The sequence below is a fragment of the Lutra lutra genome, chromosome 4, assembly GCF_902655055.1.
Source record: "Lutra lutra chromosome 4, mLutLut1.2, whole genome shotgun sequence".
Taxonomy (NCBI): Eukaryota; Metazoa; Chordata; class Mammalia; order Carnivora; family Mustelidae; genus Lutra; species Lutra lutra.
Window position 1 is genome coordinate 166,821,721 of NC_062281.1, and position 26,436 is coordinate 166,848,156.

Consider the following 26,436-nt stretch of genomic DNA (forward strand, 5'->3'; position numbering starts at 1 on the left):
CATGCTGAGGTAGAGTTCACTTCAAAAAAATATTCTTACATCTCTGTACAGTAAACATCATAGGTAGATACTAAGCAAGTTTGGTATTAATTTTATTCTATTTTCTGTATAACTTTAAGTACATAAAGGTTTATTTCCACAGGCCTCAGGAAATGGGTAGAAGTCACAGGACAATCTCTCTTCCCACCAAAAAAGTTGCATTATTTTGGTAAGTGTCCTAGAGAGAAAAACTGTAATTTACATTAGCAGTGCTGTGCAAGATTCTTACATAAGACCTAAAACCAGGCTGCAGTGGAGATTTTAGTCCTTTGTTCAGGTGCCTGGACAGAAGCCAAAAGCAGTTGAGCATGACAGGGCAAAGGAGGCAGTGAAGGTGGAGGACAGGCACCCAGCATGGAAGGAGGAAGGAATTCCAGATCCCTTGGAATGGTGTGTTTTCCGGTTTTTTTTTTGTTTTTTTTCTTGTTTAAGTCATCTCTGTAGGAAGGTGCTGGGCAGGGATCCCAGTGAAAGGAAGGGGCCAAGACTCCCTTAACTGGCCTGGGTACAGGGCACTGCCACAGCGGCTGACATGGAAGAACCTACTCTCCCAGGTTCAGGCAGAGCCAGGATGGAATGCAGAATGAAAGGAATGCTTATGGGAAACAATTCTGCTTGGAATGCTAGCTGGCCAGCTTCAGCCTTTGGTCAGGTACAACCCCTGCCTCACTTGTCAATAGTGAAAAATTAGTTCGGTTAGAAGAACCCGCTAGAATCACACCTGCCTCTGCTACCTTCACGCTCATTGTTAGAAAAAGGTGAACCTGTGTGAACATTCTGATCTGTTAATCCCCGGGGACTGCTTTAGTCTTCCCAAAGACTGTTGGTCAAATAGCCTGCAAAGGCTGAAAGCTTAGACACACCAGTGCTGGTGTGCGGTTCCTTAAGGAGGGACTGGTGGTGTGGTTGAGCCGATAGAGAAAAGCCGCACCTTCCTGCAGAAGATGAACTGACCTGCTCTCCCGCCCCAAATCTCAGCCTGAGGTATATTTCAGTGAAGGCAGGTAGCTGTGCTTCTCAAAGCAGAGAAGCAGTTGAAGAGCAGAAAGGTAGAGGAAACCTAGAAAAGAACCGTCTTGATACAGATTTATCCCATGGTGTGAGGGAGAGGGCAAAGAACCCGGTGGCACTTCGCTTATCCAGCAATTTCTGTCACTGTGGTGACCAATTTCTGCCCATTCCATAGGGTCTTGAACTGCTCAGGGACTGGGAATTCATTCTGCAAATAAAGAAACCATGTTTAAATCCAAGCTACACAATAAATTGAGGTTAAATCTTACACTCTTCTCCCAACGCTTGCTTCCACCAAACTCTTGGAGCAAGAAGGATGTCCTGAGAGCGAGACCGAACCACCTACAGCAGCCTGGCTGCGAGAGTGGCAACACATCTCCTACGACCCAGCTCCCCTGCCGCTGACATAACAAAGGGGCGCTGCTTCCCTGCCGCTGACATAACAAAGGGGCGCTGCAGTGGAGTGAGAACAACGGCCCCAAGGCCAGAGAGGCAGAGGTGTGAGTGTGTTCCCCACTGATACTGGATCAGCAATCTCAGACAGACAAACCTGGGAGGCACAGATGAGAACATATACACGTTCTCGTATATACTGCACGGTGCCAGTCCTTTGGGGCTGTGACTCAGTCCCATTCCTTGTTACTACCCTAAGCGTCTGCTCAACCTAAGGAAGGAAAAGCCACCTCCTTTGGAGCTCTACTTCATGAGACCACCTCACACTCATGGGTGGGGTGTCTGAGGTGCGTATTGCTAGGCTAGACCCATTCAGTGCAGAGTGGCCATGAACTAACTTTCTCTGATGCAAGAAATCTTCAGTCCCTCCTGTTTTTAAAGCATATCAAGAGATCAAGAAACTTACAAAGTCACCGCCTTCTGTAGGAATGAGGACATTCATCTCAGAAGATTTGGCACTGACTATCTCGCAATCCAAGGAATTCTTGCTCAGGTAGACATGGCAGCCATCTGTTTTGTTGATGGAAATGGTTGGCACTTTACCCATTACCTACAGAGGAAACCAAGAAGCTTAGTCCCAGTAGCTGAGGAGAACAATAGTACATTTCAGGAAAAAGCTTTCACTATTTTAGGTGATTCAGCAATCACACGCAAGCTCACAGGTATACAGCAGATACTGGATACTGGAGGTGGGCTGGGATGGGGGCTGGAAAGGGCTCACTCTAAAGGGCCAACTCCTTTCCTGCCACCAAAGCAGCTCAGCTTACAGACTCCGTAGAATCAAATTCCCAGCACAGCAACATCTGTGGGTCAGCCATGTCTTTCAATTAATTCCTCAGGGACCAAAGGAAGGAGCCAAGATATCAAGTTACCTGAACTTTGACATCCCTGCTGTTGATTATCTCCACAATGCCCACCACATCATCGAACACCAGACCGAGTTTCTTACAGTTATCTAGAAGGGAGCAGATCAACAGTGTAACATTTTCACGAGGCTTGAACTCACAACCCCGAGATGAAGACCGAGCTGAGATCAAGAGCTGGACACTTAAGTGAGCCACCCAGGCGCCCCATCAACAGAGTAACTTTAAAGGAAGCTACTGTAATAAATAACAATCTTTAGGAATAGGGTAGGCATGATTCCAGCCCTCTCAGCATTTGGACAGAGCCTGCCTAGGACAATGACAAAAACTCACCTACTGTAATGGAGTTTATTTTGCCCTTGATTTGCAATGTCGTGTTGACACACTTGTATATGTAAGCCACCTGTTTCAGCTCTGTGTCATCAATCACCAGGTTGGGAATGTTCTCCTGATTTTCCTGTTTAAGAAATACCCCTTTCAGGAATCCCATCACTAATACACCCTACCCCCCAAAACAAGCTGCCCCAAAGTTCTGTTCTTGTAATCTAAGCCAGAACCCTGCACTGTTTGGCGGTGCTCTGTTTAAATCCCCTGTCCCCACTTCTGGCTCCTTCTGGCATTTTTAACTCACCACTCTCCACTTCTTGCCCTCCAGTTCCAGTACAGCTGGCTCCTTCTTTGTGGTTGGTTTGGAGGATGGGCTGACTCCTGGTTTAGGTGCAGAGAACGGTTTGGGGCCACTTCGTACCGGACCGCTCTGAGCCTTCAGGGCAGGATTCCTGTGAGTCTTCATGTCGTCAGACACATGTTTCAGGGCTGTAGGAACAACAGCTACCTTGGGCCTGTCCTTCATACCATGGTTTTGGGCTAAGGCAATAACCAACTTCTGCTCTCAGTGTTAACAAAAACTTTAAAGCCAAAGCCAAGCCCTTGAAGATGTTCTCTCACAGTCAGTTTTGGGGAAGTGCTTTTAGAATTTCCCTTCTACCCCAATGTTCAATTATACAGTTCCATTAAAAAAACAAACATGGAATGTGTGGATATGAAAGGACTGGGTATGTGAATGCACAGAAGATCTTGAAAGACACTTACCAAATATATATTTATAATATATGTAGAGTTTTTAAAGCACAAAAGAAAAGTAATACATGATAGTAAAACAAATTTGAGAAAAAGAAAGAAACCTCACCCACAACTGACCTACCACACCTCCTACTCAGTATCTGTATTTGAAATCTCATTCCACAAGTTTTCCTACTGATAGAAGTTTTGTATTTGGTTATAACCACACACACTGTTAACAAGTCTGGTTTAACCAGTTAAAACATAAAAATTTTCTCATGTTAACCTATAGTTTATAAAAATTTCTTTTTTGTTTCTTTTTAAGGAAAAAATTCCATAATCACCTCTTGCAGGCTGATACAGCCCTTGCTTTTGAGTATGGCCCAACGTAAATAACCAATGCGCACTGGCCCTTTCAGCCCCACCACTCCTTGCGGCTATACTAGATGCCTTCTTCAACACTGCACAGCTGGCTGCAGAAAAAGACTTAATGGCTGCGTAATATCTTATTAAAAGGACACACCACAGTTAACCATTTCTCTTACTGCTGGATATTTAGGTTGTTATACCATTTTTAGCTACTACAAATAATACTATATAATACTTGTTTTTTATTTTAGATATTTTTATAGGTAGATTCCTAGAAGAGGGCTGTATAATTTAGTCTTCTGCCTGCTGTGTATAAGGGTGTCTAGTTTCTCTATACCAACATTGGTAAATCTTATGCAAAATTTCCATGACTAACAATCATCTTCTGAGTTAGTTAACTGACCCCCCACCCAGACACACACACACACACACACACACACACACACACACGCACACGCACATGCACACACACATATATACACTCAGTGACTTCCCAAAGAGACCATGTGGTAACACAGAAAAGGCTCTAGGGTAAACTGCCAGCACCATGCCTTGGTACAACAGGGTACTCTGTATACGCCACTCAATATTAAATAACTTTCCTATGGGGCAGAGGGTTCCCTCAACTGTAATCATCACTCATTTCAGTTTCCATTTAAGCCAGGTTTGAGGTCCCTTTGGGCAACCTGAAGGACAGTGACACCCCAAATGGAATCTCCCATACACAAACCAGGATTCTGGTTTATCAGCTGTCAGGTCTCTAGCTGGTAAGATCTGGCCCAAAGAACTTACTGTACCAACTTTTCTTGCCAAAATATTCACTTACCACGTGTGATGCTCTCCCCCTGATTAATCTGCGCAAACAGTGCTGATCGGGAAGCAGACTCATCTGAGCCTGAACTGACGGGGACTGGTGGGGGAGGCGGGCCTGGTGGGGGAGGAGGGGGACCCGATCCGGCAGAGGGTCCAGATGGCAATCCACTCAGTTCTTTTGCCACAGGCCCCTAGAACAATAAAGGCAGGTTAACACAGCCATCCTCTCTTCTCCTCTGTACCCTTCCCAAATAGGGTCTACATGTAATCAAGGACATGGGGTACCCACTGGAGCCTTCAATGCTTTGATTCATGCTCCCTAGCCACACCCAACATCGCTTTATTCCCTCTTAACCTTTTCCAGGGACCCAACCCAGCTCCATTTTTCAACTTTCCCACTGTTCCTTTGGCCTCTAATTCCAGTTCTAAGCCAGCTGTGCAAATTGACTTAGGTATGTCACCAGTACCTCAGCCTCAATGAGGCCAAGACTGATGTCATCATCTCCCACCTGCTCCCCTACCTATACAATCACCTCCTTGATTCTATTTCAGTAAAAGATGCTGCCATCCAAGCTTGACTATTCAATTTTCTGGAGCCCTGCAACCCCCTCAATTCCATCAAATCTTTCTATTACCTTGGTTATAGCTCCTGCAAGTTTTTCTGCACCACCCACGAGCCCCATGAGAGCACTTCCACAGTCTGAGCATGAGCCCTTATCCCTAACCTATACACTCAGACTCTCTTAAGGACAAGTCTGATCATTATCACTCTCTTGCTCAAATACCTATGATAGGCACTTATCACCTATTACTAAGTCTAAGAGTCATAATCAATGCTCCTTTTCAGCCTTTTCTCCTAAAAATCTGACTCTCTCCTTACTGAAGACAGAGATGACCAATCTCTACATTCACTCTACATGTTACATGTACTCTGTTTAAGCTTTGCTATTTGCTAGTATCCCCGTTTCTCTCACTTCTCACTGTTCTATACTTGAAAAAAGTCTTGGATCAGAGTACACCTGTTCAAAGTACAATTTCTTCCAGTGAGACTCACTCTTCCTTCTACTCTGTACTCTGTATCTTTAGTATAGTATTTAGCTTGGTGATTTGTACTTAGGATTTTTATATTTCAATTTCTAAGCTTCTAGAGGGCTGGGATAATGTAACTCATTCTTCTGGCCCTCTAGCCTGACCATAATCTCTGACCCATGTGTAATGAAAATGAATAGAACTAAACACTTCTCTGATCCTTGTTTTCTGTACTCTTTTCTTTTTTCCCCTCCTTTTTCTTTCTACTCGCCACTGAAAAGACTAGCATTTCTTCTTGGAGCTTGGAAGCAACAAAATAAAATTGTGGACCCTGTCCCGAAGGGATAGAAGGAGGGAGGGAAGACTCACTAACCGTTTTGCTCCAGGCCAGTCCAGTGGTATGGAACTCCTTAATGTAAGCCTGTAGCTCTGTCCATATACTCAAGTAAGCTTTGACCCAATCCACATGCTTCTTATCGCTGGGAGAATTAAAGAAGAACTCATCACAGATGGCCAGGGTACATTATAATAGTGATTCCAGAAGCCCTCCCATCTATGAGCTCATATCTTGGCTGTAGTGTGGCTCTGCTCTATGGCAGCTTTTCTAACATAACTGAGCTTTATGGGGCGCCTGGGTGGCTCAGTTGGTGAAGTGTCTGCCTTTGGCTCAGGTCATGATCTCAGGGTCCTGGGATTGGGCCCCACATTGGGCTCTCTGCTCATCGAGGAGTCTGCTTCTCCCTCTATCAAATAAACAAAATCTTAAAAAAAAAAAAAAATAACTGAGCTTTACTATTTTTTTAACCTATTTTATTACCCTAATTAGACTACAGTCCATTAGGATAGGGACTGCAGATCATATCTCTTCCTATCTCTTACAGCAGTATTCCTCCAACTTTTTTAAGTATAGCAAAACCGTTTTTTCTAAGCAGACCTTAAGCAGAACATAATATATAAAACTAATAAAAGCAGACATTCTGCACATGAAGCTGTAGTAGAGAGAAGGTTATTCAGGCATCACTGTGGAACTCCAGGACTTCAAGAAACTCAAATGCTCTATAGCACAGTGCTTTACGTCCCTCCCACCAAAAATCTACACCCTTCCTGGAAGAAATAATCATCATAAAATTATAGAAAGAGCACTGCACTATAGTCCAAGTCTCCCCTCTTCTATATTAGCTGGAAGACTCTATGACTATTTTTTTTTTAATATTTTATTTATTTATTTGACAGAGATACAACAAGAGAGGAAACACAAGCAGGGGGAGTGGGAGAGGGAAAATCAGGCTTCCTGAGGAGCAGGGAGCCCAATGAGGGACACCATTCCGACTCTGGGATCATGAACTGAGCTGAAGGCAGATGCTTAACAACTGAGCCACCCAGGCACCCCGACATTATGGCTATTTAGCGTAAGACCGAATTTGCTCAACTGTAAAGTGCATGGAGTTTAATGGTGGGGTGAATCAAAACACTACAGTGCTTAACTCTAGGTTGCTGGAAGGATCAAGGAAGAGCCTTGTGTTCTGAGACATATTTCACACACATGAAGGCTATTCCTTCAGAGTAGTTATTCAACAAATGATTGATGGAAGGAAGGGTTTGGGTAATTACACAGCTGCATGCTGTCACTCCAACTCAAAACTAGCAATACAGAATTCAGTTAGGACTGATGAACATATGTGGTTAGACATACAGTGACTCCCTACCCCTTACCTGATACCTGTGCTTTGCCAAAACAGCCTTCCTCTCACTTTACCTAGTAAATTTCCTAGTAAATCTTACTGAACCTTTTGGCATAGGGCCAGTTAGAAATTCTCAACAAAGGAACAAAATCCACCTTGTCTAAACAGGCAAATTAAAGGGCATTCATTGGGATGCCTGGGTGGCTCAGTCAGTTAAGCATCTGCCTTTGGCTCAGGTCATGATCCCAGTGTTCTGGGCTCCAGCCCCACATCACACTCCCTGCTCCACGGGGAGCCTGCTTCTCTGTCTGCCTGCCGCTACCCTGGCTTGTACTCCCTCTCTGACAATAAATAAAATCTTTTAAAAAAATAAAGGGCATTCGTCCATTTTACCCCTAGTGAAATTTCCTAAATCTGAAAGGGTTAAGGTTTAGAAGACTAAACGGGTCTCTAGAAACTCTAGAGAAAAAGCAGAAGTGACAGCAGAAACACTTCCTGCTTGCAAATGCAGCTTCTGTGAGCCAGTACCTATTGAAATTTCCAGAAAGCAGCCCTGGGGTACAGAACCAACACAACAGCCTTAACCCCAAGTGCGACTCTGGAAAGCAACCAGCTGGCTTGTCCTTGATCCCTTGAGAAAAGGCTGGACTTACACATCTTTGTACTCCTTGAGGACTCGGTTTGTATAAAACATGGCAGCATCATTCATTTCTTTCACATAGGGACCAGGCTTGGGAGCCTAGAGAAAGAGAAGCTGTCAGTGACTCAGGGCCTCTCCCAGCCATCTCTCTTACCCTTTCATTCCATCCATTCCCTCCCATGGAAGCTGCACTGCTCACCATAGCCACCCAACCCAGGGCCTGGATACTTTCGCTGACAGCTGATAAGTGATTGAACAACTTGCTGCCTCGGTTCTTCTCCCGGAAGGTTATCACTTCCTGGATCTGCTCTGAGATGGGTGCCAACAAATCGGAAAGCTTATTCTAGGGAAAGACGTGGGAGAAGATTCAGGTTAGTCTCTCTGTAAAAGCTTTATGTATTGGTCAACTCTGATTCTGCATGCAAGAATTCTTCATGAGCTATAATGAACACCCAAATAAACTCTGTATTCATCCTGCATATGGCTAAAATACTGCTCATCATCTCACTCTCCTCTGGCTAGATCTGGTGGTTCTTCAGGATCAGGACCCATACTCCAGCTACACCACAAAATTCTACCATTTCAGCCACTTGTCTCTTTTCTGTCCCACTAAGAAGAGACACTAGCTCATTTCTGAGCCTTTACTCATGATGGTCTCTTCTTTTTCCAGATAGCCAAATGGTTCCCCATGCTTCATGAGGAACAGCCCTCCTGCCCCAGCCACATTGGCCACTTACAGCAGCTCCTATCAGCATAACCAATTCTGGCACCTCATCACACATCAGCAAAAACTATTAATGGACTCGTGTGAGTACGTTTTTTGAAATTTCTCATTAATTTTTCAAAGACAAGGGCTTTGTCTCAGCCCTCTTTTATAGTCCTTACAGCCCTCAATACATTGCTAGCCATACAGCAGCTGCTGAGCAGAGATCTGCTGAATCAAATGCAATTAGGGGGCTTGGCATTTGAACAGGCAGATTATTAGCAAAATGGATAAATCTGGTGTTTCCATGTTTTATCCTTTCGGTTTTATCCTTCTCAATTCTCAGATCTTAGCACGAAAAACAGTCTTTAAAGCAGAAGTCAGCAAACTTTCTCTAAAGAGCCACACAGTAAATATTCAGTCTCTGCAGGACATACGGACGGTCTCTGCTGTAATTTCTCAACTCTGCCATTCTAGTGCGTAAAGCAGCAATAGACAATACTTGAAAGAACGGGCATGGCTGTGTTCCAAAAATCTTTCATTTACAAGAGAGATGGCAGGCCAGATTTGGCCTGGAGACTTCAGTTTATCAACCCTTAGTCTAAAGCGCGGGAAATATTAACAGTGTCTCAGTTGCCTGATTTGTTGTTGAAAGTGTAGGTTTCAAGAAAAGGTTTAAGACAAATGCTTTAACCATTCAAGAGAGATTAAGAATTAGAGTCTAATATATTTAACATTATCTTATACTATTTTTACACTATTTAGGCATGCTGAGGGTCCAGGAGTTTTCATAAAGCATTAACAGGAAGATTTCTTTTATTGACCCTCTGCCTAGGAAAGTCAAATGCAGAAAGAACAAATAGAACAAAACTCAAATCCACATTTTATCCAACTGATCTTTATACCTTAGCACCATAAAATTTTGAGGTAGGAGTAAACTTAAAGGGAAATCCCAACCACGGGAGGAGGAGGGGAGAAGCAATACTTCAGGAGTTTTAGGATCTCCACAGTAGCATTGTTAAAGCCCAGCCACAGCGAAGCAAGAGAACCTCTATGACCCAAAGAGCTTAGAGGACAATATAATGAATTTGGCCTCAGCCAAGAGGTTAAAAAAGACCACTGAGAGACGTAGCAAGGTCCAGGAGTAACTATGGTCCTAAATAAAATGACAGAAAAAAAAATAAATAAATAACAAAAAGCAACCCTAAACCAGTGAGTCCGATAACTACTCAATGACACATTCTCATGCACTTTAAGTCTGACTATTCTGGGACTTGGTGTGAACGTACACGGGCCTGGAAGGTCTATTTTAGCATGTTGTGATACAGCAGAAACCTCTCAATTGTCCTGAGCATCAAACCACAAGGAAACCAACTAGCAGTGAACTTACGCCTGCTGGCTGCTGACACTGAGAGGCTGTAACCAAGAGAGCTCGCTCCAACTTCAGACCTGTGTGGACCATCTCCGCCTGCCAGAAAGAAGAATCACTTATCAATGACACATTACAACTGGAGAGGGTCCTGATAAGAATAACCTGGAACCTCCACTTCCACGTACTCTGGTAGCAACCTAGGCACATCCTGTTGCCTTCCTCAGGTACTCCAGATTCCAGGGAGTGACAGGAAAATTAAACATACCGCTGTTCTTGTTGGAACTCATCAGGGATACGCAGCCAGGAAGTGAAGATAATCAAGGTTAGCCTTAGATGAAATCAGTTAGCAAATGTACATGCAGTGCGGTATGAAGCGCACTGAAAAATCCCTCCTGCCTCTCATCACCAAAAAAGCTCTTTTCTCAAAAACTTGAGGCTGAAGTAAAGGCAAAGGCCAAATTTATGCCTGAATTCTCAAGGTATTTACTTCTTTAAGTTAAAGCTATTTCTCAAAGGCTAGGTCATAACCCATTCAGATTAAATACGTATTTCTTACTGATAGTCATAGTCAAGAGAGTTTAAGAAATATGAGGCTATAACCACTATCTAAACACAAAAATTCAAATAAGGTAACCTATTTTTTCTAGATTTGTGTTTTTAGAACATACAAGTGATACATGTTTTTAAGTCTTTGCAAATGTTACATACTGTATAAAGTAAAAATGTAAGTCCCCACTCCTGTATCTAAGTCCCAGTCCCACTCACAAGTGCTAACACCACTGCCAACAGATGGTACATGAAAGACTCAAAATAGATCTTCCAAAGATCAAGCAACCAGTCTTGCTAAAGGGTCAGGAAGATCCTAAACATGGTTATTGCTTACAGAGATTACAGAGGACTAACAGAAAGATTTTGGGTCCCAAAAAGAGATTCAGAATATTATCTAGGTGTGGGGGTGGTGACGATGGAGGTGGCAGCACATGAAGCAAGGTGGGTGGAGAGGCACCTGTCACTGCCTACTTCACATTCTTGCTGTGAGCTAAGTGTGAAAATAACCACATTAGCATAACTAATAACTATCATGCATAGCTTTATAAATGCTAAGTCATGACTATGATTTCTTTGAGTAAGCCACCCTAGGCTTGGTTATATAACATGCTGGTGGGGCTGCCTGGGTGGCTCAGTCATTAAGCATCTGCTTTCGGTTCTGGTCATGATCCCAGGGTCCTGGGATTGAGCCCCACTTTGAGCTCCCTGGTCAGTGGGAAGCCTGCTTCTCCCTCTCCCACTCTCCCTGCTTGTGTTCCCTCTCTCACTGTATCTTGCTCTAAATAAATAAATAAAATCTTTCAAAAAAAAAAAAGTAGCAACATGTTGGGATCAGAATGGGAGAATATTCTCACTTTAAGATAAACCAAGCCATATTTTATTTTTTTTAACAGATCTTATTTATTTATTTATTGTACACATGTGGGGGGAGGGGAGAAGGGGAGAAAGAATCTCAAGCAGATTCCTCACTGAGCATGGGGCCTAATGCGGGGCTAGATCCCACGACCCCAAGACCATGACCTGAGCTGAAATCAAGAGTCGGATGCTTAAGTGACTGAGCCACCCAGGTGCCCCGCCAAGCCATATTTTATGCACCAAGCAAGTCTTCAGTATAAAAGAAGCCCACACAGAAAATGTGATAAAAGCTGAAGGCCTGGAAATATTTGAGAAACTATTCCAGTGCCTGGAGTGAGCTCCTCAGTGAAGGTAAAAGAGGAGGAGCCAGGACTCTCTCAAGGGGCTCTTAAACCAAGAAGGAATAGGACCTGAAGACAGCCACCAGTCCTTAAAGGAAGGAAAAAGGGGCAAAACATCCTTACATGTTTCTGCACATCTCCCCCAATCTCTTTACTGATCTTCAGGTACTCTGCCACAGGACCAGCAAGCAGTGAGTCGAATGCTTGCACATATGGAGCTGCTCCTGCTAAAGACAGACACACCACAGAGAATCAGTCCTGCACCAAAAAGATGATTTATTAAAAAGCCATTCCACATGAAAGTGGAGAGGCAAGGTAATAAGGTAAACAGAATACTGGAACATGAGTCCAGTACCACCACTGACTGTGTGACCCTAAGTTCCTTTTCCTCTCTGAGCCTAATTTTCTTTATCTATAAAATGAAAACTTAAACAAACAAACAAACAAACCCTGAGCTCCCCTTTAGCGCTAACATTCTATGATTCATTTGGTGCATATGCAAAACAGCCAATTTGCCAATCTCTTGTCACCCAACTTCTAGAGTGGTTTTACTAAAGAAAGAACAGGAAGTATCACACAATCAGGAAGTTCTTATGTTAAAATAACCACAGGCCTCACTACACAAGTCACTTCCTCCCTTATCTGTTCACAGGCAATGAGCTTAGCAGATTAAGCATTTTGGGACATTAACTTTGAAGGTGAGCATATACTGTGACAGAAAAATTTTAGGCCAAAACACTGAGTCTTCATTCAAAGTATTCTGCTGGTTGGATACTGCTTACCTTTGGGAGCACTGTCTCCATACCCACAGTGCACATCAGAGCCATGGGATACAGCCTCCAGGCGGCCCACTGCCCTCTCCAGTCTTTCTACCAGATTTTGCATGTCAGCCATTGTGTACCACCTGCTGAAAGAGATCATATGTCACTTGTTGTTTTAACAGTACACAGCACCTAAGGAGAAAAGACAAAATACTCATGGGGTGAGGAGGATGCTAAATCTGAACAGAATCAGTTAGTAATGAAACAAGATGAAAAACAGACTAATATATTTACAAAATCATAAAGACTTCATTAAGCAAGACAGCGACTCAGAAAAAGGTGTTCACTGAAAGCAAACATTTATTCATTCAAATACTTACTGAATATTTACTATGACACCACAGAATATTTGTGCCAGAATTCAGCATTTACGAAGTACAGTCACATATATTATCTCAGTTTGTGCCTCCCAACAATTACTCAGAAATGTCAGGTTAATTACTACATTCTGTAGAGAGAGTAAACTTAATTACAGTGAAGTTAAATGACTTGCTTACAGTCACACAGCTAGTTTAGAAAGCCAGCACTCAAATTTAAGTCCTCTGGCTCTAAATTCAGTGCTTTTTCCCTACAACATCCTGCTGCCTACTTACAGAATGCCCCAAACCACAATATATAGGATATTTATTTCGCCTTCAATAACTTACAGACTAATAGTGGGTACTTGACAAGTATACTAACAACTACAAACAAATAGAAAAAAAAATGTTAAGGTGATATAAGAATGTTGCAGATACAGTAACAGAATTTCAGGAAGGAGAAGAGTGTATTAGCGGAAAAAATCAGGTAAGGACAGCATGGACATGCTGCCACTTAGCCAGGCTTCACAAATGAGGATGGCAGGATCTAGACTTGGAAGTAGGAAGACATACACATCTGGAAGAGCTTTTTTCAGATCTTTCACAAGTACTAATTTATCTGAAACTAGTCTCACTCAATGTCTAAATCCTAAAGAAAGTAAGCTCTACCAGAGAAAGGATATTCTCTGGCTTGTTCCCTATTATACTCTACCATCTAGGCCACTGCTTGGCAAGGAGGTGTTCAGTAAGTATTTATTACTTAATGAACCTAAAGCATAGCATCTCAAAACTCCAGAGGGATGAATGTTCTTAAAGTTGCCCATGCTATACACACAAATAATCATTAAATGTTTTCAATACACGAGCACATGAAATGTTTGAGACCATAAGTGATATCATAAAAATAAGTCAGTGAAATTTCAGTCAAAGCCTTGACTTAGGAGAGATTCTACTTCATTAATTAGTTCAGTTACTAAGCTGAATGAGTTCAACACCCTTGAAATTGCCTAAAATGACCACAGCAATTACAATGTCCTCAAAAATGACATGTCAGAAGATCTCAACCTAACACACTGTCCTCCCTGAGGAAGAGATAAGCAGATTTACAAGACAAAGTAAGGAAGACAGTATATTTTTCTTGAAGATTTTATTTATTTGAGTGAGAGAGAAAGAGAGAGACAGAGCAAGCACAGCAGGGGGAGGGACGGAGGCAGAGGGAGAGGGAGAAGCAGACTCTCCGGTGAGCAGGGAGCCCGACATGGGGCTCAATCCCAGGACCCTGAGATCACGACCTGAGCTGAGGGCAGACACTTAATTGAGCCACCCAGGTACCCCAAGAAAGAAAATATAATCCCTGTCCATTCTTTTCTGTGTACAAGGCTCTGGTCTCTCTGGGCCTAGTGACTTACCACAGAATGTTTTGTTTTGACTTATTTAAATAATCTCTACCCCCAATGTGGGGCTCAAACTCACAACCTTGAGGATCAAGAGTCACATGGTCTTCTGAGTCAGTCAAGAACCCCAAGAATGTCATTTAAAAGACAATCAGAGGGGTGCCTGGGTGGCTCAGTGGGTTAAAGCCTCTGCCTTCGGCTCAGGTCATGATCCCAGGGTCCTGGGATCGAGCCCCACATCGGGCTCTCTGCTGAGCGGGGAGCCTGCTTCCTCCTCTCTCTCTCTGCCTGCCTCTCTGCCTACTTGTGATCTGTCAAATAAATAAATAAAATCTTAAAAAAAAAATAAATAAATAAAATCTTTTCTTTTCCCTCCCCCTTTTTTTAAAAGAGAGAGAGTGTGCTCTCTCAAGGCGGGGGGAGGGCCGGGGGGGGGGGGGGCGGGCAGGAGGCAGAGGGAGAGAGAGAATCCCAAGCAGGTTTCATACCCAGTACAGAGCCTGATGTAGGGATCAATCTCATGACCCTGAGCTTGTAACCTCAGCCAAAATCAAGAATCAGATGTTTAACCAAGCCACCCAGGTACCCTGTTAAAAATAAAATCTTAAAAAAAAAAAAAAAAAAAAAAGGATACCACCCATTCTGTTATAAAACACATTCCTTCATATACAATGGATACTACAAGTTGAGGCTAGTGTCAACATGGAAAACAATGAAGTGTATCTAATGGCTGCCAGGGTTGGTGGACACTTACTCATCTTAAAAGCTTAGTAATACAGCTTCACGAGATTTTTGGATCCTTTTTTTCTGTATTTCACTTGGACTTGTAAGCTTTCATTGCTAAACAAGCTACAATTTTGCTGTCTAACTTAAACAGAATGTAAAAGGATAATACAGCTATCATTTATAGGTAATCTCATTCTATCATTAACCAAACAGGAGAATGGTACTTAGTTTTTTTGTTTTTGGTAGAGGCAGGGTGAAATCTGAGATGCTACAGGAAAGAATATCCAAAATTGAAGGGACCAAAAGACACACCTTATCTCACTCTCCATCCCCACACACATATTCACATTCTTCAGGTGGTCATGTCCACTCCCAAGCCTTCAACTAGCATTATGGCAGCACCATTCTGCCTGTTTCCCGAGTGGCACCACAACAACCATCTATAGACCAATGACTCCCAGAGAAGTATATCTAGCTCAAGCCACTCTTCTGGAATTTATAATTTTAGATCCAACTTCCTTCTAGACACTCCTACCTGGATGTTCAGAACACATCTCAAACTGAAGTATCCAAAAAAGAACTCATCGTCCTCCCATACCTCTCACTCCCCAGTGGCTCAGTAATCCAGCACTATTATCAACCACCTGATTGACCAACTTAGTAACCCAGGAACTATGAAGCACCAAAGTGTAGAGGTTAAGAGCATGGTCTTTAGAGAAGTCAGATAGTTTGGGGGTTTGAATAACTGTACTTACAGGCACTGTGACTATGAGTATTATCAAATTTTCTCAGCCTCAGCTTCCTTATTAGTATAGTGGAGACGACAGTACAAAATCCAAAGGGCTAAAGTTACAATAAAGGGGAAATACAGGGGCGCCTGGGTGGCTCAGTGGGTTAAGCCTCTGCCTTCGGCTCAGGTCATGATCTCAGGGTCCTGGGATCGAGCCCCACGTCGGGCTCTCTGCTCAGCAGGGAGTCTGCTTCTCCCCTCTCTCTGCCTGCCTCCTCTCTGCCTACTTGTGATTTCTCTGTCAAATAAATAAATAAAATTTAAAAAAAAAAAAAAAAAAAAAAAAAAAAAAAAAAAAAAAAGGGGAAATACACTTGACTCTTGAATACCACAGGTTTGAACTTATCCATTTACATATGAATTCTGTATAATACAGTACTATAAGTGCATTTTCTCTGCGTTTGATTTTAATAACATTTTCTCTCTAGCTTATTATAAGAATACAGTATAATATATATATAACATACAAAATATGTGTTAATCAACTGTATGTTATCATTAAGGTTTTCAGTCAACAGTGTGCTATTAGTAAATCTGGGGGGAATCAAAAGTTACATGCTGACTTTCAAATGCATTGGGGGGTCAGGACCCCAACCCCCATGTTGTTCAAGGGTCAACTGTACATGTAGCAGTCCTGGATCAGCGCTGAAAAACAGCAAGGATTCCATACATGTTAACTATATTATATTGTTCCTTACTCCCGCAAATCTAGCCAGTCATCAAAATCCATAGGTTCTCATAGGCTCTATCTTGATTATCTCATGAAAAGATGCCCCTTGCCTTCATCCTGATTGTCAAAAATCAGGTCTTCATGACTTTGCCTAAATTACTGCAATAACCTTCTTACTAGTCTCCTATAATTACAGTAATACACCTTGTTTATCCATTCTACCACCATACTACCACCATACTCTTTCTCAAATGCAAATGTAATTATGATAGTCTTTTACTCGGTATCATTCAGTACTCTCCCAGGGCATTCAGAGTAAAGTCCAGATACGGGTTTCCATAATCTGATCCTGCTTTATCTCCTACCACTCTCCTCCAGTTTTGCCTCTTACCACACCCTTCCTGAACACACTACAGCCACACCACGACTGCCTGCATTTTCCAGAAAGAATCATGCTTTCTCTCGCTTCTGAGCCTTCATACTATCTACTCTGCTTGGTTGTTGTTCCTCTCGTAACTCCTACTTGCCTTTTAAGACTCAGTTGAAGTGTTACTTTTCCTAGGAAACTTGTTTGGTATGCTCTTCCTTCTCAATCTGCCCCCTCTCCAGAACTCCTACTGCCTTTTAAGACTCAGCTAAGGTACCACCTCCCCAAGAAGCATTTCCAGTTTATGCTCCCATAACTTTGTGCATTTATCTCTACCACACATTTAATATAATGGTTTAAAATCATTTATTTAATAGTTAATAGGGAACTAGCCACCCTATAGGAGGGACCATGTCTTTGCAATTCCAGCACTATAAATGTAGTAGGCACTATAAATACAGTAGGCTAATAAGGGTCCTTTACCCTCTCTCCCCTCAAAACAAGTCTGGCTGTCTTCTCTCTGACAAATCTGGGGAGATTCCCCCACCCCCTGTCTTTTTTTTCCCTCTTTGCTGTCTGCAGGATCTTACAAATATTTCCACCTGTCAAATAAATGCTATCTTTTGGGCATAAATCACAATGATAAAGAGATCTTCAAACCAAGAATCATAAAGAAAATAACCTTGTTTATTAGATTATATAATACTAATTTTAAAAATATTCCTTTACAGTCCTAAGTGCTTTACAACATCAATTTGTTGTTTCTTTGATACTTAAAATAATTTTATGGGGTCTGTTATAAAGATACTGATCTCCACCTTTAGAATGAAGAAATTCACAGAAGTTAGAAAGCCTGCCAGATATGGAATAACTAGTGGGTAGAAAACCTAGGCTCCGAGCACAAATTTTCTGAATCCTAGTCTGAGGCTCTTCCCATCACTCCACATTACTTTTAAGCAAGTAAGTGACTATGTGGTTCATCACAGCATCCAGCCCCTACAACTTGCTGAGCACAGCACTGTGGGTTCAAGGCCTCTTCATGGTGTCTTAGTTACATTATTAGCAGCTTTTAGTTTTCTGCTTTCAGTTTTTTCCTTGGAGGCCAATATTTTTTCATAGGCTAGATGACACATATTTGGAAGGCCAATGTTTAAAATAAGGCTTTTCCACAAGAATTTGGAAGTGTGAGAGTGGAAAACTATAGCTCTGCCCGATCTTGTCATTTGATTGACAATAGCCAAGAACCAAGGGTAAGCCTCCATAAATGAATGTACAGATTCCCAACTATCTAAGCATTCATCATAAAACCTTCGGAAAGAGAGGCAGTCCTAATTACAGAAGTCTAAGGAGAAAAATTAGGATTCAGGAGACCAAGCTTTGAGGCCCAACTCAGCCATGTATTCACTGTATAACCACAGGACAGTCATTTAATAATGGGTCCTCACCTGGCACACAGAGATGATGGATCAAAGGAGATAAGTTATTTTGGGAGCCTTAAAATGCAGTTTGGGGCGCCTGGGTGGCTCAGTGGGTTAAGCCGCTGCCTTCGGCTCAGGTCATGATCTCAGGGTCCTGGGATCGAGTCCCGCATCGGGCTCTCTGCTCAGCAGGGAGCCTGCTTCCCTCTCTCTCTCTCTCTCTGCCTGCCTTTCTGTCTACTTGTGATCTCTGTCAAATAAATAAATAAAATCTTTAAAAAAAAAATGCAGTTTGAATGCAAAATGTTATCACTGCATGCCATGTGCTAGAAAACAGGTTCCAGGAGAATGGGAATTTATCCATTCTCCTCTCCCCACCCAGTCCCACTAATTCGCAGCACCTAGAATAACCTGGCACACAGAAGATGCTCAAAAAATCAAAGTGCCTAGCATCGTACTTAGAAGCTACTGAAGACACAGAAGACACATGGCCCCTGCCCTCCCGAAACTTTCATTTTAATTGAGAAGGCCAACACAAATGAAAATGCCAATGGAATAAATAATGAGGACTTCATTTTTAAAAATTCTGTTAAAGATTAGGAAGGGAACTTTTCCTAATTCCACCTAGATTAGGAAAAGTTATAGTATCTGCCTATACATAAGCTTTTTCTTTGCAGAATGTCGTATGGTTCTGAGTGATACAGTATAAATGACTATATGCTCTGAGAGTTGAGAAGAAATCAGTGAGGACTGATTAGGACTGTTAGGAGGAAAATGGGGCATCTTGATGGAAAAAGTGAAGACACTCCAGAGCAATCAGAAGCAAGGAGGAGAGAATACAAAGGCTATGTACATAAAGCCAGTAGGTTAACCTGCATAGAGCATCATGAAAAGTAAGGCTGGATAAGCAAGCCAGACTAGGTTATGAAGGGCACTGAAAGCCAGTCAGTATCTGAATCTGATGTTGTGATAAATGTGAAGCTATTTAAGCATTCTGAGTAAAGGAATAAAGCGATAGAAGCAAAATTTTTACAGATACTGTCTGATAAACAGAATGTGATTTGGAATGGGAGAGATATTAAGGTCTAGGTTAGATTAAACTAGGAAACTATCAGGGTCTAAGTTAGTGTGAAATGCCGCTTATCATCTAGCTGCAAATTAAGAGGGCTGAAAAAATATTTTTTATATTTCAAAGGAAAAATAACCACAACATTTAGTGTCCAGCCAGATACAGAAACCAAAAGAAAAGAATCAATTAATCTACAAAATCAGTTTAAGGTATCTAAGTAACCAGAATCTGAATTAAGTGGGAATATAAAAGAATGGTAAAATAGTTTTCCTGTCCCAAGGGAATCTAGCAGGAGCAACAATCACTGGCTTTCAGGATTAGGAGAGATTCTAGAAATCATCTTGTAAAAACAACATCTGATGCCAGAACAATCCCTTCAACGATCTCAGCAATTAGGTAACTGCTGTTCAAACACCTTCAGTGTAGAGACCCCAAGACTTCTGGAGGCAGCCCATTCCATTCAGACAGCTCGAAGTATTTAAAAGTTCTTCCTTATATGGAGGCAAAATCTGCTTCCCTGGAACTTCCACCCACTGATCTTGGTACTGCTCCTGGAGGTCATACAAAACAAGTGCGCATTAAACACAGAACAAGTACCAACTGTGTGATACTGACTATTGAGTACTGTAGCACTCAAAGAAGGGAGTCAAAGATGACTCAAACTGCAAATCCAGGGGCCTAAGAGAATGACGACACTATACACAGAAACAGGTTTCTGGCATGTAAGAAGATGAAGTCAGTTTTGGATAAGCAGAGTCTGAAGAGGAGATGAAGCTTCTAAGTGGTTAAGTATTTAGAAATAAAGCTTGCGGAAGGATCAAGGCTGGAGATGGTTTGCAAGTTACTGGCAAAGAAATATCACAAAGGCATGAGAATGGATAGGCTTTTGGACGGATATCATGCCAAGCAAGAAGAAAACTACGAGGATGATTCTCCAGCAATTTCTTTTGTGGTCTGAAACCAAGAAAAATCAGAAATGGCTAGTGACTCCTGCCAAAACTACTTCACAGTCTCCTCATTCTAACAGTTCAAACAATCCAATTCCTTCTGCCTATCAAGGAAGTTGTTCAGAAGTAAATGGAACCAGGTTACTCCTGAAGTTCTTATCTCATCTCACCAGGCAATTAAGCCAGTGTTATGAATGTCCACTTAAGTTGGAAGTTGCTATGCTTAAAATGTTTTCTACTTTGTCTGTTGCTGTTCCTCTAAGTCCTACCCTTAAGTAAAACTGAAAAGCAACTACACAAGTCAGCTGGTACACTATGATAGTGCAACTATGACAGCCCAACTGATCTGCTTCAAAATGCTTCATTTGACCTTGAGTTTTTAATTCTGTTCCTGAGATGGTCTCTTAAGAAAATAATACGAATGTGGGGAAAGTGATAGGCAGAAGATGTTCACTGCAATGTTAACTTAGACTTCTATGGGGGCGCCTGGGTGGCTCAGCTGGTTAAGCGTCTGATTCTTGATTTCAGCTCAGGTCTTGAACTCAGGGTCATGAGTTCAAACCCTGTGTTGGGCTCCACGCTGGGTGTGGAGCTTACTTTATTAGTTTTTCTTTTAAAGATTTTATTTACTTATTTGAGAGAGAGAGAGAGAAAGAAAACGAGTACACATGGGGTGAGGGACAGAGAGAAAGGGAGACAATCTCAAGCAGACTCTGCGCCAAGCACGGAGCCCAGTGTAGGGCTCAATCCCACAACCGTGACATCATGGCCTGAGCTGAAATCAAGAGTCAGATGCCCAACTGACTGAGCCACCTAGGTGCCCTACGGGCCGTACTTTAAAAAAGAACAAATAAACAAAAAAGCCTAGACTTCTACTTAGGAATAGCTAAATGCACTGTGGAAGAAGATCTGAAGAGAACACAAAATTTACAGTATTTGTCACATTAGACATGATAGGGTTTTGGACAATTAACCTATTTTTCAAAACTTTAACATAGATAATTTCCTTATAATAGAACAAAGCCCAGCTCCACCTGGATATCTTTCCTAAGGTACCATGAAGCTATAAGGCATTAGTTAGTTTTACTCCTAACAATAGAAAATTAGAGCCTAATTCTCATCACCAGGCTCTAATATGTCACAAAGCAAAACCTAGACATGCTAACAGGAGACATTTATGAATTGGTTGTTTTAACCCAGAAACCAAAGAACAGATAGCACTTTGCCCTAGTAAAGATGCCCGTCAAATCTAACCCAAATCAGGAGCCACTGTTCTTCCCCAAGCATTTAGTTTCACTGAGGGAACCAATGACATTTAGTGTCTGAGTCACTGCCATCTGAGGTTTAGATTAAAAGAGAAAGGTCTATCTTCTACTTCTAGGGAGGGAAAGAATCCAATCCAGCATCAGCACTTGTCTCCGGTTCTGTCCCCTATCTGAAATTCCAGGAGTAAAAGCTAGTAAGAATGTATAAGCTGAAGTCAGACTTAGGAACTAGCTGTTTCAATGGTCGGGGCAAATAAACAACGTTACGTGGCCATGGGTTCCCCTCTCTCTCTTACATTTAAGGAATGTTATGAAGATTAACCACATAAGAACACTGAGCAAGCATATTTTACAAATATAAGGAAAAAGTGCATTGGCTGACTTCAGCTGGATAGCTGCATAAAGATAGACCCAAGGATGCTGTTTGTCCCTAGCCATGATTCAGCTACAGCAAGAGATATGAAAAGATATGTGACTGTAAGTCTATAATTAAACTTAAGTATAGGAATTTTAAATGACCTCTGCAGGAAAAAGCCCCAAAAAACAAAAAAAAAGCAAGCTCACTCCTTCCATGAAACATTTCAGCTTTATTTTCCAGTCAAATGGAAAAGTTGAACACTACAGGTCTGGTAATACAAGGCAAACAAAGCTTTATTATAGCTAAGGAATATTTTTAGAGTTTTGATTCTTTTTACTAAGTTTACATAATGGTATACCAAAAAAGAAACACTTTCATGATGAATGCTGTAGTTGCATTAAAGATGATTCAATTCTAACAATTTAATCAATCAAAATAAACAGAGTGTCAACATCATAAACTATAAGCAATTTAAAATAAATGGTAATCCCTGTTCACTTAACCAAGCTGTCTAAATGCAGGCACCATGAACGTAATGGGAATTTATACATCCAATATAAGAAATATATAAATCTGCTGACTTCCACTGTCAACTAGCCCAAAGCTTTCTTCTTGTGAGTGCCTAATCAGAGGCATTTCTCTATCAAGATCACATCCTCTGAGGAAAACCAAAAAGGCAACTCCTTCAAGTACCACCACCCAGAAATCCCTTGAATAAACAGTAATTCTTGATGCCTCAATGAAAAATGATTCATTCACTACAGGATATGCTGTGTTTATCATGTGCATGCATTGTGCTAAGCATGGCCACGAAGCCTGCCCTAGAAAATTTAGTTGGGAAAGATAAGATGCTGCACAATCATAGTTATGACATCTTCTAAAGTGGCGGTTCTCAATCAGGGGCAATTCTGTCCTCGAGGAGACATTGGCCAATGTCTGGAGACATTTTTGGTAAGCACAACTGAGCGAGTGCTACTGGCATCTGATGGGTAGAGGCCAGGGATACTGCTAAAATCCTACAATGTACAGGTAAGACAACCCGACAATGAAGAACCATCCAACCTAAATGCCAGTTGTGCCAAGGTTTCTAAGAAACCCTGCTCTAGTAACAGTAAGGAGCAAAAGGGAAGCTCAAGGGGTAGAAATAAAATGCTAATGTAGTAGTTTAGGATTTCTAAATTACAATGTCAATCTACATTATCTAATGAAAATTAAGGTCAGAGTACGACTGTGGAGAGTTCTGTAAACTGGACAACGGTATTTACATTTGATTCTTCAGGAATCTGAAGCCAAGTTAAGATAAGAAGACAAAAATGGCTCTTTCTAAAAGATTAGCCTAGTTATGGTAGAAAAAGGTGAAATTTAAGTATGAAAGCCAGGTTAATAGAAAGTAAAAAAAAGAAACTGATGATGACGATTCAAAGGCATAATCATTAGGACTGAGTAAGATAAGGCCTGAGGATCCTCAGATTTCCAATCTCAGGATTAAATTTCCAACCAGAAGGTTCAACCTCCAATGACACTTTGCATTTGCTCGTTTAAGTAAAATGCATCTTTGACTCACAATGCTTCACAGAAAACCGAAAGAAGGAAGTCACTTTTTAAACACTTAGTCCCTGGTTAAAAAAATATCGCAACTAAACATATGCATGTATAACCAAGAAAAGGGCTGAGAAAAAAGATCACCCCTCAAATTGGAAACAAAGCATTTTACAAATTAAACAGCTAACCTTCTCAGAGCAAAAATACACTCACTGAAACCTAATAATACCACCAGTTTTGGTTTTCATGACAGGTTGTACTTGACAAAGTACTTTCACTGCTACCATTTTATTTAAACTCCTCTCAGACACAAATTATGTTTACCCGATTAATGAAGTATTTCTAGTGAAGAAAAAGGAGGCAAATTCCTACAGAAATGTCTTTATGCTTGACCAAGACAACTCAAATAAGCAAACTGCCAACCACAGAACAAAACCCAAACACATTCAAACAAGGCATCAAAAGCCCTTTCCAACTTGGCAGTCATCTACCCTTCTCCCTGGTCCTTTCTTCTGCTGCAAACTCCAGACAAACTCCAATACTCCAGGTACTTCACTGAATGTAAGCCCTTTCCTGCCTCCACATCTTTGCTCTTCGTTTCCTTTAGTTGGGATACCTTATCAGACATCTTTGCCTGGATATGCTACAAACACCTCAAATTAATTATGTCCAAAATTCATTTTCTTTCCATGCCACCTCCCCAATTTACCCCTCTCCTCTTACATTACCTACCTTAGTGAATGGTACCACCCAGTTCCCTAAGCCAGAAAGCCAGGCATTCATCCTAGACTAATCCTATTTCTTCACTTCCATAAACAATTAGCCTCCAATTCTATGGATTTCATCTTTTAAATACTGCTCAGATCTGATCCCTCCTCTCCTTCCCACTGTCATTGTCTTAGTCCAAGCCATGACTATGACAAAAGCTTCCCAACACTGGACTACTTCGACATCATGTCCCTTGCAAGTAGACAAACTAAACTTTCTAAAACACAGATCTGACCACATCATTTTCCTATATAAAACCCTACAAAGCATCCTCAGAGCTTTCCAAGTAAGATCCACATTACTCGGCATGATTTACAAGGTCCTTCATATTTGACCCAGCACTTGCCACTTCCTTCACTTCTCCATGCATTATTGGAAAAGTCACACTGAACTAGCCATGGTCTTTCATATGTCCAGATCTCCATGTCCTTGCGCTCTGCCTATAAGTCCCTTTTCCAGATTCACCATATGGCTAAATAAGTCCCGCTACACTTATCCTCCATCTCCTCCTCCAAGCATAGAAACCTGCTCAGGTAGGTATTCCTCCTCTATTCTTGCATAGCCCTGTGCTCTCACAGTGCGTTAGGACATGGTAAGCCATCCCTGATTTACCTGTCTGCCGCTCACCCTGTAACAACTATATTCTTAGCCACCAGGGCCAAGTGCCTCATTTAATATGTGCCTCAAACATATTAAGGGCTCAATGAATTAGTGGTGAATGATGAATGTGCTGGGCTACCTTGTTTTTCACTTGAACAGGAATCCCTACAAAGAGCTTCAACTAACGCAGTTCTAATACTAACTTCTGCCTTAAAAGGTTCTCATCCTTTCTTCATCAAGCTTACTGCTATTTATCCTTCAAAATCCATCTTAAATTCTGCTCTGCAGAAGGAATATTTCTGAGCCCCAAGTTATACATTTCCATAGTACCCTGCTCTTTCCTAACACTCATCACATTCATAATTACTTCTTAAACATCCCCTGCAAAAACTGTTAGCTTCATGTGGGCAAGGTCTGGCTTGTTTTGTTTCAAAACTGCTTTTCCTGGATATGGTAGTGCCTGACTGAATAAACAGAATTTGTTAAACTGAATTTAATTCTGTGGGGTAAGCGGAGATCTCCATTTAAAAGATGAGGGGGAAAAAATGAGAAAAATAAAGCTCAAGGAAGTTAAATAATCCATCTGTGGCTACAGATACTTAGCAGTGGGGCCAGACCAAACCTGAGCCATCTGACTTCAGGTCCAGAAGTATGCAACACCTTCAATAAAGTTAACTAAGCCTTTCAGAGTAGGAGCAACAAACCTGGAAGAATGAGAGGCTACCGAATGAAAATACAAAGACCTGCCCCACTCTTTTTTGAAAACCTCCCCAGGCTTTCCGAACAGTTTGCATTAAACAAACAAAACAAAACAAAAAACGAAAAGACACGCAGCGGGCGGTCTTTAACCTGCAGCTGCCCGCGAGACAACACCGACCGGAAGACCACTCTAGAGGCAGAGAGAGGTTCCTGGGAAATAGTCGTAGGAAGGATCTGGAACTGATGATCTAAGGAACTGAGGTCTTGATTCCAACTGTTTCCCTCACTCCCTATAAGATCGCAGACCAGCCTCTTCGTCCCGGGATCAATTTACCCATCCGTGCAATGGGGACGAGTTGGGGGATAGAGAAGACTCTAAGGTATCCCTGGTTCCTTACGAATGCCTACGTCTGGGCACCTTAGGAATAAGGTCCCGCTGAGGCTGACAGCCAGGACGGCAAAATCTAGCGGAGGGACCTCCCCAGAGGAGCCCGGCTCAGTTGGTCAACCTGGCCCCACCTCAAGAGACCGCGCCCAGGAACCCGGGTCGGCCTGAGGGCCTCCGTTCTGGCCCCTTCAGTAGGGCTCATCACGCGCCCATAGGCCGGAAGGGCCATTCACAACGCCAGGGGCCGGTGGGCCGCGGAGTGGACCCCAGTCCCTACCCCGCCGCGTACCCTCACCTCAGAGTTCCGCCTCACCTCCCGACTGCGAACAGCCGCTCTTCACTTCCGGCAAGAACCGCCCAGCAATCTTCGCGCGACCCACTTCCGGGCCCTCACTGGGCGCGGCACCCCCACCGGAAATGGACGGCCGCTGAAAGGCCGAGGTGGTGGAGAGACGGGGGAGGAAGTCTGGCCGCCCCGCTCGTGGCTCCGCCCCCCTATTCTCCACGCCCGGAAGGGAGAATCCTCGCTAGCCC

General features: G+C 42.3%; 1 protein-coding gene across 8 annotated transcripts; it reads right to left on the bottom strand.

Annotated features, from left to right (window-relative positions):
- Window positions 1-75: 75 nt before the first annotated feature.
- CAP1 (cyclase associated actin cytoskeleton regulatory protein 1) lies at window positions 76-26,353 on the bottom strand. Of its 8 annotated transcripts, none has more exons than XM_047727080.1 (13): window positions 26,216-26,353; window positions 12,564-12,688; window positions 11,905-12,005; window positions 10,055-10,132; window positions 8,161-8,304; window positions 7,975-8,060; window positions 6,013-6,118; window positions 4,624-4,801; window positions 2,998-3,182; window positions 2,700-2,823; window positions 2,376-2,458; window positions 1,910-2,053; window positions 76-1,258 (listed from the first exon to the last, which is right to left on the bottom strand). In XM_047727080.1, the coding sequence occupies exons 2-13, from the start codon at window positions 12,673-12,675 to the stop codon at window positions 1,175-1,177; spliced, it is 1,425 nt and encodes a 474-aa protein (XP_047583036.1). In that variant the 5' UTR covers window positions 12,676-12,688; window positions 26,216-26,353; the 3' UTR covers window positions 76-1,174. The 8 variants fall into 8 exon arrangements, with proteins under 8 accessions (XP_047583036.1, XP_047583032.1, XP_047583037.1 ...); XM_047727076.1 differs by having other exon boundaries at window positions 11,905-12,008; XM_047727081.1 differs by having other exon boundaries at window positions 12,564-12,685; window positions 26,216-26,349.
- Between the last annotated feature and the right edge of the window lie 83 nt (window positions 26,354-26,436).